Below are 20,556 nucleotides of genomic sequence, written 5' to 3'. Positions count from 1 at the left end.
AGATACCTTATATTAGATGTTTGAGAATGAAGAAAAAGTACGACTACTTTTAGTATTGTTGTAACTCCGCACCTTCAACTAATTCAAGCAATTCAGTCAGTAGGAAAGTCATATCACTGAACATTGGTTTGTCGTTTCATACGGAGCAAGGTATGGCTCACCTATTAGCTTTTACTATTTTACTTCATTATGTTCTGGAAACTTGATGAGATGGTCAATAATCAAGACATCCACTTCCCTTTGTTCATTTTATGTTTCTTCATGAAATATTGTACAGCTAGTTAATCTTTCCATTCGGTTTGATGAGAACAGCAATAGTATTCAGTTACTATCTTAAGATTGAGGTGGATATAGTGGCAGAGTCAGAAATTTTATTAAGAGAATCTAAACGATACATAGATGTTATACAACCAAGAATTAGTGAGGTTTGAGGAGTCAACTTAAAAACCATTTACTTGAATTCTTCCTTTGAATGAATTACGGAATTATGCAAGTAAACGAGACTTTTTGTGCTTTTGATTGGTGACTGCTACAATGCCATATGGATCCTATTCCAGGAAATTCACTCTCTGGATAAGTGTGCTTGAGTCCCAAGCTAATTGATGATCAACTATATGAATCTTCACAAATCATTTTGCTATTTATCAACAATAACATATCAAAAGAGTTAATCAGAAGTCCTTCACCTTTTTACTATTTACTTTCTAGTTCTCTGCTGAATAACTTCATGTTCAGTGATGTAGGATTTCGTTTTTATGTCTAGAACTGTTTTTCATTCGAAATCTCCTTCATAAATGCAACTGATATATGATTTTAGACTACCTCAAGGGTGTGGTGGGATGAATATGATCCCCCTCCGCCCTTAACTAGATATCTCGAGTTCAAGTTTTGGTAGGAAGTATTTTCCTTCTTTAATAGATCTTAGGTGACATGAATCTGAATTAGTTGAATCGGTGAGAGCAGAATACTAGATGATTTCCTCTAAAGTATATATCAGGCCTTTTAAAAATGACATGTCCTTGTTTTAGCATTACAGATGACATGAAAAATATTATCTGCACATAATGTTACATTACACATAAGAGAAGGGGAGGGGGGAGATTTAGAAGAAAGAGTGGATTGCTTTTGCTCTACTTAGTTTAGTGAAACTTGAGACTAGTCAAGACATTGTTGTTTACTGGATCAGCCAAATGATCAAGAAGGTTTTGGTAAGGTCCAACGCCAGTAACCAATGCTTGAATAAAGTATCCCAAAACAGCCAACATAGCAAGTCTTCCATTCTTAATCTCCTTAAGCTTCAATTCCTTCATAGACTTTTCATCTTTTCCAAATCCAAGTGGGTTAAACAATGGGCCACCTGGGTATGCTGGATCACCTGACCCACCCAAACCCTTTTCAAGACCCAAGAAGTATTGTTTCCCCATTGAACCAGGTTTGGCCCAATCTTGGAATCTCCTGTGCTCAGCAAAGCCCATGAGTGCCATTTCAAGAACAAACAATGTGTAATTGTCAGCCCAGTAGTTGTATGTTCCTGCTGGTGGGATAACACCAGTTTGGAACCATGCAAGTGCTGTTTCTTGTGGGATGAGACCAGCTTTTCCAAGAATCTCTGGTGCTATTGCCCCTGCAGCTCCTAACATGGCAAACCGACCATTGATGACCTCGCCATATGCTAGCCATTTCGGCTCGATGAAACCTCCTGTGCCTTCAGGGTCCGAGAGTCCCAAGGGATCAAAACCAAAGTCACCGGGAAGACTGGATCAGCAAACAATCATTTAGTAAGTTGACTTAAGTTATATATCATCTGTGCAATGTAAGTGCATAAAATAGACTCTTGTTGATTACCTTATATGTGCAGCATGAGTTTTCATACTATATTAGGGTTGATTCGCGACCTATATTTGTTATAAATCAATTTAACTGTCTTTACACTGTCAGTGCATAGAACATAAATTCTTGTCGATTACCATTTATGTGCACCATGTACTATGTGTTCAATTCAATTGATTGTAGCAAGATATAAATCCATTTCCAGGATACTATATTAGGTTTGACCTACAAATTGTTGTAAATCAACTTAACCTTCTTTACACTGTCAGTGCACGAAACATAAACTCTTGTCCATTTTTGTGTATATATGCACCATGTTAAACTATATGTGCAATTTTCTATGTTACTATATCAGGCTTAATATTGAGTGTTACCTAGATTTGTTGCAAGTCGATTTTTATCTTTTATGTCAGTGTACAAAACATAAACTCGACAAGGCTATTGAAAGAGCTATATTATAAGTCACACCAAGTCTCATAGATCTTACCTTCCATCCAAGTATGAAAGGCTTTGTTTGGATGCAAACCAGAGTTGCCTATTTGCTCCTTGCTGTAAAATAGAATCAAGTGTATGAGCACTTGTATATTATTTTAAAGTTTTCATCAATTATTCTATACAATTTTTGTATATTCTTTTAAAGAGTCCGAAAAACTAAGGTAACAACAACTCACACTTGCACACAAAATTCAAATATGGTTCACCACACTTAATTATAATTCTGAGATAACTATACTATACTTCTCGGCTATCTTGCTCAGACTCTTAAAGAATGTAGATGACTTTTATCGAATCCTTCAAAAATAGTGTATTTCTGGAGGATCCCAATAAGTATACACATTATCTTTGAAGTGTCCGAGTAGCATAGATTTCAGTATATCCTTGTTTTGAACGAAACGACCCCGAGTATAGAAAATTACCTTGACTGGTGGAGTGGAAGTAGCCCTTACAACAAAAGAAGCTTTTCTAGTAACAGATTGTGAAATTCTTGATCCAATAATTTGTCTTGCAGCTTCAGCTGAAGTGCTAATTGATGATGAAGAGATCAATGCTTGAGTTGCCATAATTTTTCTTCTCTTTTTTTTTGTTTTTGTTTTTTTGAGAAGAAGAATAATGTAAACACTTAGCTCCACAAGAATAAATTAAATACAAAAGGTGGCAAATAAGGGGACAAAGTATTTTGTGGGGTTAAGTGAAAAGAATAGAAATTGTGGTTGATATAACAAGTTGTGAATATTGAAGATAAAGTTGTGATCTTGTGGACAAATGAGAAGTGAACATGTGGATTCATTAAATCAGATAAGAGATATTATATTCCTATAGTCACAAATGAAAATCTTAGATACTCTTGTTTGGTGATGACACCTTGCCTTCTCATAGATTTACTAGTGTATATAGTTTTTTCTCCGAGACGGATTTAGAACTTGAAGTTTGTGTTTCTTACAATAACTTCAAGTTAATCCGACATACAAGGCGGAGATATATTATGTTACATGTTTAGATCAATTCAACGATTTTAATTTATATTATGTATTTGCGTTAGGAAATTCATTAATAATGTTGAACCCAATAATGTAAAATGACTAGAATTAACGATAAGCTTCAGATTTTAACTATGCTTCTAATGGTATAATAATAACTAAATCATGAATTATATATTAAATAAAAATTTTCAATATAAATTTGTATATATAAAATTTGTACAAAAATTACTATATTCGCATTATATTTTTAAACCTACGCAATAATTCATATGTTAAATTGAAATGCTATTTAAAATTTAACTTTTCGAATGTCTGTTAATAAATTAACACGTAATTTAGTGATCTTAATTATATTTCACTCACGAGTGTTCACGATCTATTAAAATCAAATCAGATAAAAAATTCTGACAAATCATCATAACTTAATGTTAAGTTAACTCCGATTAATATACCATTATTAGGTGCGCAATTTTCACCGTATATATCAGACACCGAATGAAAAAAAAATAAATTTAAGGCTATTTTACTAAACATTTTCATTAATTGGGTTAAAATTTAAATGAAGACACCGAAAGATCCGATTTATGATCCGACCCGATTTATGATCCGTAACGCGTGTATACTTGAAGGATCCAACCACCACTTTCCAATCGGGTCGAACCAGAAATGATGCTCCGGTTACTGAAGCACGGGAGAACTCCGGCGGAACGCCTTTCCCGCCGATGGATGAGCAGCGGCAGTCATAGCAAAACAACGGTGATGAGCTTCGGTGACGGAAGCCACGGAGCTTTGGGCCTTCCGTCGTCCATCATTGGTATGGGATCCGACGCTTACGAGCCTACTCCTATACCCGGTCTCCCGCCTGACGTCGTTACCGTCGCCGCCGGTCACTTCCACTCCCTCGCCGTTACTTCTGAGGGACATGTTTGGGCTTGGGGACGTAATAATGAAGGCCAGCTTGGCCGTGATCCCCTTTCTCCCAGGTGAGTTAATGATAAAAAACGCACGGTATCCGATTCTTCGAGTTTTATATCTGAATTATTAGATATTCAAGTTTCCTAATCAAACTATCGCTGACTATTTATCAAAACACACTATTGTTTTTCCGGCGTGAAATATCACCATTATTCAGGCAGGAAAAAAGGAAAGGAAATAATTGATAAACAGTTGTTAATAGTTAATATAAGAAATTCCGATACATAAAAGTTTCGGTATGAAACTCGAAAAATTGATTGGAATACTTTAGTTGTGTTTTTAACCTTATATGTTTGTATATGTATGTCCACTGATTGAACAGGCAAAAAGTTGTAACTTACTGATCAGTAACTGTATTGAATTGTTGCTTGATATTGTGTAAATTTGACAGTGTTTTATGTGTCATATGCTTGCTTTCTATGTCTGGTACAAGGTGGAGAAAATTGTGTATTTCGTTGTATTCGTTAAATGGAATGTGCTTCAATCTCGAGTTAGTAAGAAGTCTGCTGTATGTGGAATCCTCTGTATATTCAGCTTTATTCGATGCGTGTGCTCGCAAGTTTGGATTGAGAAGGATTCATTATACTTAAGCAATTATTATGTTGGTGTAATCCTCTTCAAAGAAAGTAGCTTTCAGATTAAATCTGGCAATTTCGTGTTTATGACCTTGCGAGGAACTGTAAAGAGGTTGTTTGAGCTGAAGATTCATATATCTGTAATGCAGTCATGCCATTGCTTGTATATATGTTCTTTTAGTTCACATTCATGTTTCCACCCTCATTGATAAGGAAATGTAATAAGTAAACTGATTTCAACATAAGCGAGTCAAGTGTGCGTGCAAATGTAACAGATGAAAGAAAGCTCTGGAAGAAGACTATACCTTGAGGCCATTAATTTGCTTTTGCTTCTTGAATAGACTGGAGAACTCTGGTGGTTTGTTGTTTCTTATATAAATGATTAACATTTCAAGAAAAGCTTAATCTGGCCAAAGCATGATCCTCGCAATGTGATGTATGAAAAGCATTAAGTTCTGCCAACAGAACATTGTAACAGTAGTAGACAAGTTGTTTGGTCAACCACACAACCTCAGCTTAGTTCCATAGTTTAACAGTAGCTGTAAAGAATGTTGCCATGATAATGCCGAGGGCCGACTGTAACAGATTTCTTTACTGCTGTGAGAAAAGAGCAATGTCTCTTAGTATCGGAAGTTTCTGTGACATCCTAGTTTATCTCTATTTGTTTGTTTGTATGACTCTAGAAAGGTACTAGAATTTCGGTTTCTCGACTGTGTTAGCCTATGTTGCTCGGACTCTCCAAAATTGTTGTCGCACCCGTGTCCGATTCTTCAAAATGCACTACTTTTGTAGTATCCGACATGCACCCATAGACATTTTTGAAGAGTGCAAGCCACATATGTGTTAGCTATCTCTGTGCTAACCTTTTCTTCTCCATATGCTGGATATCCAGATGAAGTGACTATTGTTTTCCAAAGGATCTCATGTATTTCCTTCTCTGTCCTGTTTTCACCCTGTCTTGCTTTTCTTCTTTTACTTAGGGTTTGGTTTGGGGTTGTAGGGTGTTTGTATTACTGACATGGAAATCCTTTTTGTTGAGCTTGTTCAGAGAAACGTGGAATGAACCAAAAAGAGTAGAAGGACTACATAAAGTACGAGTTCAAACCGCATTTGCATCAGGTGTCATTTCTGCCGCCATAGGAGATGATGGATCTCTATGGGTTTGGGGAAGTTCTAAGCGTGGGCAGCTTGGTCTTGGCAAGGGAATCACCAACACTGCATTACCTTCGAAAATTGAAACACTTTCTGGAGAAGATATTGTTAAGGTGGTCATCCAATCATGCTTAAGGTAGAATAAGTTTTACTGGTCAACGAAATAGGTGGAAGAGAAATGTTACTGAGAACACATAATGATATAATGTGCAACAATAATAACCAAGTTAAGTAGATGGTGAATATTGTTGAACTGTTCAGATTATTTTTTTATATATTTTTTTGAAGTGTGGGCGTGTTGTCAAATCATTTGGTGTTGGCAGGTCTCATTAGGTTGGGGACATGCTCTTGCACTAGCTAAGAATGGGAATCTGTTTGGCTGGGGATACTATGCAGATGGTAGAATTGGTAAGATAGGAAGAGAGTTGGAGATATCTCCACTGGAATCAAATAGTATTAAACCTAGATCAAGAGGAGAATCTTCTGCAATTGAAGCTGCTGAGAAGTCAGTCATGGAAGCTATCGAGAAGGAAAAAGATATGCCTATAATATGGGAGCCTGGTTCAATTGAGGAGCTACACGAGTTAAAAGTTGCAGATGTAGCTTGTGGACTTGATCACTCTCTTGTCCTTTGCCGTAAGTCACATTTACTAATGTGTAAATACTTGAAATGTACATGAATGTATGTTGATGGTGGTTTATATTTACTTATTTTAGGTGATGGGACGCTGTTTAGTGGTGGAAGCAATGTGTATGGCCAGTTAGGAAGAGCGATAAAAGACTTGGGAATGCAACCCGTTGATATAAACTTCCTTCCTCTCTCTATAGCTTCTGGTCTTGGGCATTGTTTGGCAGTTTGTAACGATCGTTCATCAGAACCAACAGGAAATGCAACAAGTGTTGTATCATGGGGATGGAACAAAAGTTCTCAACTTGGGAGGGAAGGTCCAGACAACACTCCTCAGGTTGTTGAAGGGCTGATTGGCGAATCACCTGTTTCTGTATCGGGAGGACGTGCACATTCCCTTGCTCTCACAGCAAAGAAAGAGTTATGGGCTTGGGGCTGCGGGAGGAACGGGAGGCTTGGTTTAGGCAGCTCTGCTGATGAAGCGGAACCAATGCTCGTTGAATATTTGGAAGGTTCTGACGTTATTCAAGCTGTTGCAGGTCTGGATCATAGTCTTGTTCTAGTTAGTGAATAAATCTTTGCTTTCTTGTTTCTTCTTGTTTTAGATACTCTTTAGGGCTCGTTTGGTATATCCTACATTGAGGGTAGAATAACAATCCTGGGACAACTTGTTCCCCAACCAAACCGAGACCTTAGAATTTTAGAAACACCATCAAGAAATAAAGAACTAATTCTTAGGAAATTGTTCTCAACCATTAGTATCTTTTGTCTTTGAATGACAAATAGGATCCTACAAAAACGAGTGCCTCGTCTGAGGATCCCTCGCGATAGGCTTCAGAAGCATCGAGCCATAATGCTCGTTTTTAGTGTCTTTGAGCTCTCTTCAACTCCCTCCGACTCCGAATCTCAGAAATTTGCAGGGCTATCATCTAACTGTTTCTCATCTTCTATATCCACCTCCAAAATTTCCTAAAAAGGAAAAAAAAAAACTAGAGTTGAATGAAAGAAATAAACACTACTAATATTTTTATAGTTATATACTTACAGGGATTCTTTGCTTCAAGTAATTACCAAGTCTTGCTACAACAGTAGAACGTGTATGCCAAAATTTGCCACTTAGTCTAAGTTTCACATAAGGTCCATCCACTTCTGCAAGTTCTGCTTTTCCTGTAAAACATTTTGTGTCCTCTTGTTCAGTCTGAGTGTCTATCGGAAATAACCTCTCTTTATGACGGGGAAAAAGGTCAGCGTTCATATTGCTCGATCTCTCTAGACCTCACGTGTGTGATTACACTAGGCATGTTATTGTTAAATACATAAAAGGAAGAAAAAAAAAGAACAAGACTTAATTTTCATTATTCATTTGATGAGAAAAATCAATCACCTGTTATCCCAACTGTAGTATCAAAAAGTTGTGCCAACTGCAGAATCCAAACACCAAAACAAATAATGAGATTATTGATAAATTCAGACACAAGATTTAAGTAGGTTTTGACGTAAAGTGAATTCAAGATTTGAAATTTATGAATTCGAGTACGGAAATATATCATTTGTAGTCCTATATTAAATTTTTCAACACATACAAAATCTTAGTCAAAGATGGTGGGTTCACATAACCTATACATTTCATTTTTGTTTTCGACTGCTATATTCGTTATCTCGTTAGGGTTCTACTAAATCTGAATTTCCAAAATAAGGATAAAATCTATCCTAACAAAGATATAGTAGGACTCACTTAAACTCGAAACCTTTAATTAATGATTAAAAAAACACTTATCATTCCACCACATAAACCCATAATGTCAGAGAACAAACTTATTATCCATCGAATTTCGAACCGTACACATAATAAGGATAAAATATTCTCAATTATTAAAAAGAAATTTAAAAATATGATATACCTCAGCCTTTGCATCTTCTAGGACTTGGATAATATTGTCTTCAGTCAAATCAAGAGGTGAAAGTGAAGCTGATATTCTACACAAATATGTAGTCCTTTTTTTCCTAATTCTTGATGATGATGATAATCTTAGACTTGTTATGCCACCATTTTTTAATTTTGAGACACACACAACATTTTGGAAATTTGGTAGCAATTGAGAAGCAAAAATGTGGAATTTAGGTGTTGTTGATGATGATGATAAATGTTGAAGTTGTAGTGCCATTTTTTCTCTTTGTTTTTTTGGGGAATTGTTGTTATCCTTTTCTTGTTTCTTGAAGAGGGGAATTTGTGGCTAGAAGCTAGACTCAACAAAAGGCCTTTTTCCATATTTTTTTTTAATAATCCCTTGTCTTTGTTTAGATATAAGTTTTTTTTTAATAAAGAGACTATATGGTAAAGTAATTTCTCTATCCTACTAATATTAGTCTTATTTTCTTTCATATTTTACTATTGAGATTACACTAAATATGTCTATGATGGTGTTTTGTAACTCGGGTTTAACTTGAGACTAGTGGAGGAGCCACTTTACTGCTACGGGTTAATCCGAAATCTCTTTGACAAAAAATTATATTATTTAAGGAAAATGCACAAGTATTTCCCCAATCTATGCCCGAAATTTCAGAGACACATTTGTACTATATTAAGGTCCTATTATCCCCCTATACTTATTTTATAAGTAATTTTCTACCCCTTTTCGGCCTACGTGACACTAATTTGAAAAAAAAAATCAACCAGCGTTGGGCCCACGTGATAGTGCCACGTAGGTGAAAAAGGGGTAGAAAATTATTAATAAAATAAGTTCAGAGGGGTAATAGAACCTTAGTATAGTATAAGTGTGTCTCTGAAATTTCGGGCATAGATTGAGGGGGTACTTGTGCATGATCCCTATTATTTATATATAGTTAAAATAATTTTTTAGGTATATACAGTAGATGTTGAACACCCTTCGACTACTTCGTGTGTCTATTATTTCAATTTTTGAACTCCTCTATTGAAAATCTTGATTCTGTCACTACTTGAGACTAGGTTATTTGCAAGATATTGAACCTATAAATATCGATCTTGAATTATTTTTTTTATCTATTACAAAAGATCTAAAATATTAAAAAAAAAAAAGTTTGTTAATTATAAGGGCAAAAATAAGCTTAAAAAAAGGAATTTGAACGAATATTTTTAATGAAATAAGTGGATAAAAGGTATATTTAGACAGTTTTGAGATAGTATAAAAAGTATTTTTAAGCCCTTTTTGTGTTTAACGACTTGAAAATTTGTTGGGCAAGTTTATTATTGCTCCATTGGGCATAATTAATTTTGTCTATAAGACAAAAGTTGATCATAGTTTAATTAGTAAAATTTAGGTTTAAATTTCAATTTAAACACAATTATACAATTTCATACCATTTAGCCAAATTGTATTGGATAATAATATCTGATAATATATATATCGGTGGTAACAAATCAAAGAATGCGTAAGTTGATTCAAACACTAGCAGTATAAATTTATTTAATTTTTTTTCATGCATCCAAATTTTGGTAGACAAGTGCTCAATAATATTTAATCATTATTGATTTTGCACATTTTTTAAGAAACTATAAATATAGAGGAGTAATTTTACTATATCACCTTTTGTTTATGATAAATAGTTAAACACAATGTTTTAAAAAAAGTAATCGGTAGATAATTATAATTAATGATACGGATAAATTGAGAACCAAGTAAAAAACTTATCCATTGATTTCAATAAGTGGACAAATATTATTAAGGGCAACTTTTACATATAGCAAATAAAAAATTTATATTTGTATGTTATAGCAAAGTTTGCATAATTGCGCTCCATAGCAAACATAGAAACTGTATAATTCGCTATACATATACTGTTGAAGCAAATTGTATAAAACGAAAAAGAGAGAAAGGCAAAAGAAACTGGGCAGGGGAATATTTTTATTATATAATTATAAGTGTATAAGACGAAAATATATGTATTTGCATGTGTATATATACAATTTTCTCACGCTTTATACAAACAGAAACGCAATTTATATATATTTCGCTTCTGTTTGTATAAGTGAGAAAGGCGACGGCGGCGAGCGAGATTTGGGAGAGTGGCGAGCGAGATCTGGAAGAGGGGAGAGAGGGGAACAAAAATATATGTATTTATACAATTTTTTCTGCTTTATACAATTAGAAACAATTTTTATACTCTTGTGTTTGTATAAAAAGTGAGGAAGCGAGCGAGAGATTGGAGGAGAGTGGCGAGCGAGATATTTGGGAGATAAACGCCTGACAATTTTTTGCAAACATTTGCTATGGAGCACAATTAAATCAAACCCTAGCTACTCTATTTATTTTAGGTTATTAGTTTGCTATTATATACAATTTCCCTATTATTAATCATCCTAAATAGAACATAATTATTGTTGAACAGAGAAAATATCTTGTAAAATTAGCCAAAAAATGATCAAGTTGTGTAATTTCTTTCCATTCCGCCATATTATGGTGGATAAAACTATCTGATATGTTGATAAAAGATAACAAATATCGCATAAAATTAATTATGGTCAAGTCAATCCAAACATTTACATTATAAAATTATGTATTTTCCTTTCATTCGTCTAAATTTTAGTGATAAAATTATCTGATACTCATATTAAAATGACAAATATCTCAAGAAATTAATTAAAATGTGTACAGATTGACTCATACACCATCCTTATATATTTTTTAAAAATATATCTCTATGTTCTCCATAATGTATCAAATAAATTATTATGAGATCTAAAGGCAAACCAGCTCAAGTTGCCAATATGAAATGAAAGTACTCTCTCCGTCCAGAATTGTTTGTCATGTTGCGCTTATCGAAAGTCAATTTAATTAATTTTTAAAGGTAAATTAGATCATATTAATTCGATATTCTAAATCAAAAAATTAGATATTCTAAAATTATATAAAAAAGTACTATAAATTATAATTTTTTGCATATTAATATGAACAAAAAATATATCTTAAATTGTTAGTCAAAATTTTTACAATTTGACTCTAAAAATAGAAATTATGACAAATAATATCGGACAGAGTACTTTTTTTTTTCTTTCTATACATGGTTAGCCATAATGCATAGTTATCAAGATACATTAATATGTTTGCATAGAAATGTGTGTAAAAGCTTTAAATTGCATTAAATTTCCAAAACTACCCAACTTCTCATCTAAAAATTTTTCATTAATAAGTAGTGAACAATCCATCACTCCAATCTCCCCCTCTCACTTCAACTTATTTTCCACAATATCTTAGTCCAAATTGTGTCAAAAAAATATTAATATCAATTTATGGGAGATTTGACACAAAAAAATGTTGTGGAGAATGAAAATAATGGAAGTAATATTGGTGAAATAATATTGAGGTTGTTACCTATGGGATTATGTGTAGTGGCACTTGTCATTATGCTTAAGAATTCTCAAACCAATGACTATGGTTCACTTTCTTACTCTGACCTTGGAACTTTTAGGTAACTATATTTTTTTTCGATTCGATTAAATTTTATGTATCGACGATTGAAAAAAAAAAGTTATGTTATTTTGTCTTTTGCATGTTATTGATGTCATGCATATATGATCTAGTTAGGTTTTTTTCAGTATCAACAACGAGGAAGAAACAATCAGAAATAAGCTAGCTATAACTATGGCTTCGATCGATATTATTATAGAATATATACATGTATATATACGAAATGATATTTTATATATTCGTTACCATTTTAAAACGCCTTTAAACGTAATGAAATTTTCGAAATTGATACATGTAACTTAGTATTATTGGTGAAATATTGAATGTGGTGCAGGTACTTAGTACATGCAAATGGAATTTGTGCAGCTTATTCCCTTTTATCAGCTATAGTTGCAGCTCTTCCTCGTCCAACAACATTGCCTAGGGCGTGGACAATCTTCCTCCTCGATCAGGTTATTAATTTCCCATTTATATATTCCTTAGCATTGATAATTGGGTCGAAAATTGATCAACTATTTTCCTAAAAGTTACTGGTAGATAATTTAGTCAAATAACGCCTTTTACGATTAGTGGGGGGAAATATCGTACAATTCTCTATCAAATAGATGTGTATGCACATCTAGATACCTCATCTCTTTCTCCATTATGTCAGATGTGTCATATCAACGTCTGGTATCAACGAGACATAAAGGGGTCATGTCTAGATATACACTCTCAGAGTTAGAGTGCTTACTTGTTAGCCGAGTCCAAAAATCGAGTATTGATTTATGTATTTGTAGACATTGAAATTTTGTGAAACTCTAGAAGATGTGTTCAATTCGAGTTGGGACTCTACAAATTGTGTTCAATTCAGATTAGGATTCTTGGATGCTACTCAACCCTAAACCCTTGTAACCCTTGTTTATGCCTATATAAAAGGTACTAAATTTCCTTAAAAGCATCTCGAAAATTCCATAAAGAGATCAAGATCTCGAATAATCTACAAATTGATGGATTATTCATATAGAGATCAAATCTAAATCATCCTAATTCGAGAAATACGTCACTAACGACCCTCGAATCATGGATATATCTTAGAGAGTAGCATCAAGGATAAATCTTAGAGAGTAGCATCAAGGGATCAATAGAATTGTATCGCTATCTTAATCAATAAAATTATGTTTCTTTATATTTTACTTGTATGATTTGTTTATTTTTCATATGTTTAAAATTTATTGCAAACAGTATTATATGTCTTACATAGATAGAAGTATTAAATTATTTTTCTCAATTGCTAAAGTTTTAACTTTGTAGATATTGACATATACTATATTGGCTGCTGGTGCTGCATCAACAGAAGTGATATATTTGGCATATAAAGGGGATACTAATGTTACATGGAGTGAAACTTGTGGTTCATTTGGTGGTTTTTGCAAAAAGGCAACTGCATCTGTGTCCATTACATTCATTGTTAGTCTTTGTTATGTTGGTATTTCTTTGCTTTCATCTTACAGACTTTTTAGCAAATATGAAGCACCAACTGGACAATACAATAACAAAGAAGGTATAGAGATAGCTAATTATTGAGAACAAATGGTATGTAGTCCAAAATGTTTCCAACATTTGATGTTGTGTAATAAAATATTACTTCCTCCGTTTTTTCTCCGTTTCAGTTTATATGATGTTGTTTGATTACTAGCTTCAAAGAGGAAAAAACATAGTATCTCAGAGACTCGAACTTGAAACAAATTTTCCACGATAATAGACCACAAGACTATGTAAGGAATTTCTACAATATTTCAATCACGCTGAGTTCAAGTTGAAGTTGCCATATAGACTAACAACATGAAGAAATCACACGCAGAAAGGTTAAAAAAACACACAATGGCCACGCTGAAACGCGTGATTTTTAACAGTAGCTATAACGTTTTTAATATCTACTTCCATAAGAGCAGAGCACTTGCTGTTTTTTTCCGAATGACTTCAAGAATCAACGAGCTTCATACTGCACGACTGCACCAAAACAAATACAGTAACTACTTGTAGAAAGTGAGACATTGTAGGTTGGCCCAGATTCCTCACAGCAACAAAGATGTTTCGAGATAAGTGTCTAAATTCTGGGTTGTGGTAAAACTCCTACTAAGATTCTTGTATTAGAAACCTTGCACTGGGGAATGGTATATTTAGCTTTCGAATCTCTGGATTTACAACAACGGAATACAACTATATGCATAACAACCATCTTAGGATCGCTAACGTTGAAGATATCAATCCATTGGTGGAACTAGTGCATCAGCAACAAATATGGGCTCACTTTCTTCCTCCGGGAATAGTTTTAACAGTTTAAAGGACGTAAACAATTACACTTAGTTGATTTCTATTGCTAACAGAGCCAATAATATGCCATATCCTCTAACTTTAAACAGAATGTAATGAGACTGTTGTTGGAGAAATGGACCATTAAAATGGTAGGCTAATCGCACATACACAGATTAAACCAAAGCATATGTTCTAAACCAGATTCACCTAAAGATGCCCAAAAGAAAAGCTAATTCAAGCATGATATGCGACAGTATGGTTGAATGCTATATACAAATATACAAATAAACGTGAATACAGTTTTATGAAATAATAATTTCTTGTTTCTTAACTTCCATTGCAATCGACAGACAACCACAACTAGTAATCAAGATATTTAATTGTCGAAAAGTTCCATGGGTTGTCTTCACAATTTAGCAAACATTACCTAAACACAATAGTAAAAGATTAAAGACCATCAAACTGTTCAACAATACAATCCTAAGACTTCCCGATTTCTTACATGTTCACATCTCATCATTGCAATTCTAAAGACTATTCTAGGTTATGGTTGAGCCTTTTTCTAAGACTTCTCTTTAACAAAGACACGACATTAAATGCAATAGTTACAACTCAAAAGAAGCACATCAATTCCATCCCTTACCATCCCGGAATGCTAATTTAAAAAAGAATACCACTTGAAATTTCGCTATATCAAAATTACAGCAACACTCCATGCAAACAAGTGGGGTTTGGGGAGGATAGTGTGTACACAGCCTTACCCCTATCTTATGCAGCTAGAGAGGTTGTTTCAGTTAAAATAAAGCATATCAAAGTCAAGTATGAAAAGGAAATAGTGAATACAGTAATGAAGAAGCCATACTAAAAATAAATGAGAAGAGAACAATAGAAACAACACTCCCATCTTTCAAACAGTAGAAACAACAACACTCCATGTTTCTAAGATCAACCAATTCACTCCAACATTTCTTTTACTCTCAATTGAATAACCTAACCAAGTTAGACAAACAGAACCATAAGCCTTAACCTACTAATCTATCCTTAAGAAACAACCCCTGTCGAAACTGAACCACAATAATACCAAAAGGGGTAGTTTCCTACAATGTCAAAAGTGTTTTCCTAATAACAATATCCGATACACACTCGCTCACCTTAACTAATTCCACTCTACCACCCACCAATTTCAGCACAGGATAACATTGTCCACATAGGCCATAACAGATGGAAACAAAACACGTAGAATCCGAACCTAAAACCTCATGATCTTCAGTTCAACACACTTAATTTCCCACAATCGAAATATAGCTATCTAGGTCAACTTGCTCGAACCTCAAATCAACTAGTTTTTCCTATAACATAACGTCGAAAAGAAACATACCCAAATCCCTAAATCAAGTAATTTGTTTGAATTTACCCCAAATACAGCAATCAAGCAAACATTAACACATAAAACTCAGATTAAAAGGATAACAAAAGCATAACACGAAAAATAATTACTTCTGCGAGTCCTCTTCTTGTAAAGAATACGATAACCACATTCACGACACTGTATCACATCACCAGGCTTTAGAGTATTCTCCTGTCCACAATCTTCATCAAAAAAACAAAAACGAAAAGCTCCATTACTCGCTAAACCAAAATTAAACCAAAAAAACAGTAAAAATATGAAAAAAAAGGTACCTCCACAGATGTAGCTGACTGGTTCAACAGGTTGAGAATCCATTGATGATCAACAATTAGCAGAGACGAAGAAATTATTAGGGCAAAAAATTGAGGGATTTTGTTGGGTTTATAGGGTTTATATATAGGGTTTTGTATGTGATTCGGTAAAACTTATTGGGCCTGGGCCGAGTTTTCATCTATAGTCGAAAGAACACAAATCCCATTAGTTTAAGAATTAATTATCGTATCTTCTCGTGTGTTTTCAAAATTATTATTCGTGCAAAATTTCGATCTCTAGATATATGAGATCAAATTTATATGTAATTTATACACAATATTTAAGTGAATTCGTCTCTTGTTTCTCGTTTCTTTCTTATGTATTTATATTTTTTGAAATGTATTTGATATTTCTGTGATTCTCGCATGTATATGAATACGCTGACCTATCGTTTGCTTATTTTATTATAAAAGAAGACGGATGATCTGAAGGACTTTTATAGTTGTATGAGTTTGTATTCTGGACACTCCTACTCATTAATTTATTGATTGAACCCTTAAATTCATGAAAACACATTAAGTTAAATATATCTGATCGTTAATCAAACTATGTGGCATCAATATTGTTGAGTTGAGAAATTGTTCGATTTCACGCGCTTGAAAGCGAATAAATACAACATTTTACATTTAAAAACATTAAGTTCTAACAATTTGCAAAAGTAGCATCTTTGGTTTTTTTTTTAATATTATTTTAATATTTAATTTCTTTGTATCATCGATAGATATGCATTTATCTTATATGAATAATTAAATAAGTGAATAATCTAACCAAACCAAGTAATTTTAATTTACGTTGAATAACATTTTCTCCAATCAAAAAACAAAAAATTGAATAATGCAAAATTAAATTAAAGGAACACTGCAAATAAAACAAGTAATTATAATAACAAATTAAATTATACTGATAATATAAGTTAAATCCTCAAGGGTAGAAATAGAAAAATCTTTCCTTTAATTGCACTGCCTATATATAGGAAAGTATTTATTCAACATAATACATAACAAATAATTTCCATAAATAAGAAATTAAAAACTCATTCACCCCTTATTTTGAAAATATGGTGGTGAAGAATAATGTCAAAGTAATTATTTCTCTAAGACTAAACTCATCACTACCATCAAAATATAGGCATGTGAATGATAATTAAGACAAAAACTAGGGACTAGAAAAAAAAAAGAAGAAAAAGGAATTTTAAAAAAAAATCCTTTTTTCCTTGTGAATAAACTTGGCAATACACTTGTTATAGTTTTAAGTTTTAACCTATGTTGTTCGAATCTTTAAAGAAATATTAATTTATCAGTGTCGAATGAACAACTGACAGTATTTTTTTAAAGAGTCTGAACAGCATGTTAAGACTATAATAGTGCTTTTTATTTTTCTTGGAGTGAATAGTATAGGCAGTTTTTGAAAGGCCATATGCTTACTAATAAGCTAAGATGGAGCTAACTTCGGCTCCGAGATATCGATCTCTTTCGAGTTTTCTATCGAGAGAAGATGAAATAACTGATACATAAGCTTCTTCCTCTTTGATGGTATCCAATTTTTTAGAAATTGGACATGGTTTAGGCAAAGAGATAAATTTTTGTGGAGCAATTTCTGTTGAAAACCTTATCAATTTAAGAATATTGGCCATTATTGTAATGTTGGAGGGGAAAAGAAATTGGTAGTATTTTATTTTTATTATATGATAAGAAGTTGGAAAAAGTTATGATAGGCCTTATCAACTTATTGTATTTATAGAAGAAAAAGTGAGAACTATTTCCTCCGTTTTATTTTATGTGTTATTCTTTTTTTATTAATAGTTAGATCATAATATTTGTCATTTTATAAAATTTAGGAATAATGCACAAGTATTTCTCTCAATCTATGCCTGAAATCTTAGAGACACACTTATACTATACTAAGGTCCTATTATCCCCTGAACTTATTTTATTAATAATTTTCTATCCCTTTTCGGCCTACGTGGCACTATCTTGTGGGCCCAACGCTTATTGACTTTTTTTTAAACTAGTGCCACGTAGGCCAAAAAGGGGTAAAAAATTACTTATAAAATAAGTTCAGGGGGGTAATAGGACCTTAGTATAGTATAAGTGTGTTTCTGGGATTTCGGGCATAGGTTGGGGGGTACTTGTGCATTTTCCCTAAAATTAATGCATAAGTTTTCTGGGATTTCGAGCATAGGTTGAGAGGGTACTTGTCCATTTTCCCTAAAATTAATGCATAAGTTATCATAATTTATGTATTATACCTTTGATAGAGTAGTTAATTAATCTTAAAATGTATTTATCATTTATTATATAATCGACTTAAGAAAACATTAAATAAGGGTAGAAAGTGTAAAGTTACATCATTTCTTAATATAAATGTAAAGTAAAAAGATGACATATAAAATGAGACGGAAAAATTTATTGGGGGATATGTGTGGTTAATTAACTAACACGCGATCACATAAAAGTGTGCAACCGGTTTACATATGCTTAAAAATCTGTCAGTCCTTCTCTTTAATTTTCTAGCGTGCATAAACATTATTGTTTTAAAAGATTACACTAGATCAGTTTACATATATCCAGAATCGTGCATACGCATTAATTGTTTCAAAATTACGTATCAAATTAAAATCAAATCAAAACGAAAAAAGTTTTTTAAAAAATTATTTCCATCGTGTCCAATACGTTATTGTGTTTTAACATTACACACCAAAACTACACAGCCGTCCTCTACTTTTTTTGCATTAATTGAATGAAAATGTCTTGTTTGGCCAAAATTGACTAAACAAGAAAAAGCCCTAGATAAGGGGACCAAAAATCAAATTATATATTTGAAATTTAAATTCATTGGTAATATTTTTTATTACGAAAAATATATTACAATTACTTAATTAAAGTTCAACAAGTTCATGACATGTATTATTATTCGTTTTGGTACAACGATTTCATATATCAGCTTGACCTAAAAGTGTACAAAAATATTCGCGATAGAGATTTTTCTTTCTATCATTATATACCGTGAAAGTCCGATATTGATATCATATATTTCTCACAACTCAAGTCATGTTAATGTGTATATCGTTCGCTCTGATCTAAAGATGATTATACCATCGTCGAACTCAAAAGCATGAGTATAATGATCTGTTGTGATCTTATCTTATATAGTATTTCACTCTTTTTAAACTTTTTAATCTAAAATTTGTCTAAAATATCATGTATGTGTATTTCATCGTCAAAAACATTAACATGAAAATACTTGAGGAGATTTTCATTTATCATATATACATTAAGAATAATTTAAAATTGTATATGACATACAATTATTTTTTTTTTTTGCGGAAGAGCCTATTGACACTTCGTGTGTATACTTACATTCTCGTCACTCTAAATATCTACTCTGTATTCTATTAAATATTATCACATAAATTGAGATGAACGGACAAATTTATCGTTAGTGAGTAGCAGCAGTGTCACGACTCCACATCTTTCTACTTGTACTGTTGTACAGATCTCCTCAACAGTGACCTTTACTTTTTGGTATATTATTTTGGAAAGTGTTTTTAAAATAAAAAATAAAAAAATTGTTAGAAAAAATAATTTATTTTTGATAAAACATTGTTTTTCAAAAATGTGTTTTAAATTGATTTATCCAAACCAAAAGTGCTTTTTTGAAAATAATGATAATTAAAATAAGCTAATTTTACAAGTTAAAGTCAAATAGACAATTAGTGATTATCTATAATAATTTTTCAATATAATGATCTGAGTTCCTTTATAATCAATATTGTATGTTATGTCATATAATATTATATACTTTCTATGAAAATATTTTGCTTATAACTATTAACACGAATTAATTATCGCTAAATATGTATTTTAGTGACAATTGACATTCTTTGTGTATGTTCCTAAATCCTTTAGCGACATTAGTTCTAATGACACTTAACTAATGTCGATAAAGACTTTAGCACTCTTTATTAATATCAATATTTAACGCCACTAAAAATTATTTTTATTATAATATAAATAAATATCTAAACAAACGATATCGTTATAACTGACTATAGTAAAGTGATGCCTTGGAATATGCTGGCTTCAAACCAATGCTAATTTCCACATAAGTGCTTTAACTTCAAGCAATGAATGACAATTCTTCTGCCACGTCATTGACTAATATATAAGGGTGAAGCTAGAAGTTCAAATATAAATTTGATCGAATTTGATTTTTTATATTTGAATAATATATTTGCATTTAAAATTCATCGTAAGTGTATAAATATCATATTTAAAATTTAATTATTTGAAATTATTATTCTAAAATTCAAAATTTATAAAATTAAAATTCTGATTCGAACAATATTAGGCTCATGTTTCATGATTTGTAATATATGTTTCATTTGAAAAAAGGTATATGGACTTGACCTCTTTAAGAGGCAAACTTCTCTTTTAGCATTAATGACAAT

General features: G+C 32.5%; 5 protein-coding genes across 6 annotated transcripts; 2 read left to right on the top strand and 3 right to left on the bottom strand.

Annotated features, from left to right (window-relative positions):
* Positions 1-965: 965 nt before the first annotated feature.
* Positions 966-3,010, bottom strand: LOC107002211 (chlorophyll a-b binding protein 8, chloroplastic). Its single transcript, XM_015200143.2, has 3 exons — positions 2,748-3,010; positions 2,318-2,379; positions 966-1,755 (listed from the first exon to the last, which is right to left on the bottom strand). Exons 1-3 carry the CDS (start codon positions 2,889-2,891, stop codon positions 1,140-1,142), a joined length of 822 nt encoding a protein of 273 aa, XP_015055629.1. The 5' UTR covers positions 2,892-3,010; the 3' UTR covers positions 966-1,139.
* An 826-nt stretch (positions 3,011-3,836) lies between these two features.
* On the top strand, positions 3,837-7,383 carry LOC107002284 (ultraviolet-B receptor UVR8). The gene is made up of 4 exons (XM_015200242.2): positions 3,837-4,294; positions 5,910-6,126; positions 6,337-6,649; positions 6,731-7,383. Exons 1-4 carry the CDS (start codon positions 3,978-3,980, stop codon positions 7,213-7,215), a joined length of 1,332 nt encoding a protein of 443 aa, XP_015055728.1. The 5' UTR covers positions 3,837-3,977; the 3' UTR covers positions 7,216-7,383.
* LOC107002286 lies at positions 7,345-8,912 on the bottom strand. Of its 2 annotated transcripts, none has more exons than XM_015200245.2 (4): positions 8,543-8,912; positions 8,026-8,062; positions 7,713-7,808; positions 7,345-7,610 (listed from the first exon to the last, which is right to left on the bottom strand). In XM_015200245.2, the coding sequence occupies exons 1-4, from the start codon at positions 8,804-8,806 to the stop codon at positions 7,582-7,584; spliced, it is 426 nt and encodes a 141-aa protein (XP_015055731.1). In that variant the 5' UTR covers positions 8,807-8,912; the 3' UTR covers positions 7,345-7,581. The 2 variants fall into 2 exon arrangements, with proteins under 2 accessions (XP_015055731.1, XP_015055730.1); XM_015200244.2 differs by having other exon boundaries at positions 7,687-7,808; positions 8,543-8,910.
* A 2,910-nt stretch (positions 8,913-11,822) lies between these two features.
* LOC107002285 (CASP-like protein 2A1) lies at positions 11,823-13,732 on the top strand. Its single transcript, XM_015200243.2, has 3 exons — positions 11,823-12,089; positions 12,423-12,540; positions 13,382-13,732. Exons 1-3 carry the CDS (start codon positions 11,911-11,913, stop codon positions 13,652-13,654), a joined length of 570 nt encoding a protein of 189 aa, XP_015055729.1. The 5' UTR covers positions 11,823-11,910; the 3' UTR covers positions 13,655-13,732.
* Positions 13,733-13,803: 71 nt separating this feature from the next.
* On the bottom strand, positions 13,804-16,226 carry LOC107002287 (DNA-directed RNA polymerases II, IV and V subunit 12). Its single transcript, XM_027912063.1, has 3 exons — positions 16,067-16,226; positions 15,884-15,976; positions 13,804-14,080 (listed from the first exon to the last, which is right to left on the bottom strand). Exons 1-3 carry the CDS (start codon positions 16,107-16,109, stop codon positions 14,058-14,060), a joined length of 159 nt encoding a protein of 52 aa, XP_027767864.1. The 5' UTR covers positions 16,110-16,226; the 3' UTR covers positions 13,804-14,057.
* Between the last annotated feature and the right edge of the window lie 4,330 nt (positions 16,227-20,556).

The sequence above is a fragment of the Solanum pennellii genome, chromosome 10 (genome assembly GCF_001406875.1).
Source record: "Solanum pennellii chromosome 10, SPENNV200".
Lineage (NCBI taxonomy): Eukaryota > Viridiplantae > Streptophyta > Magnoliopsida > Solanales > Solanaceae > Solanum > Solanum pennellii.
Note: the sequence above shows the minus strand (reverse complement) of the source record. Positions and strands in the feature narration are given on the sequence as shown.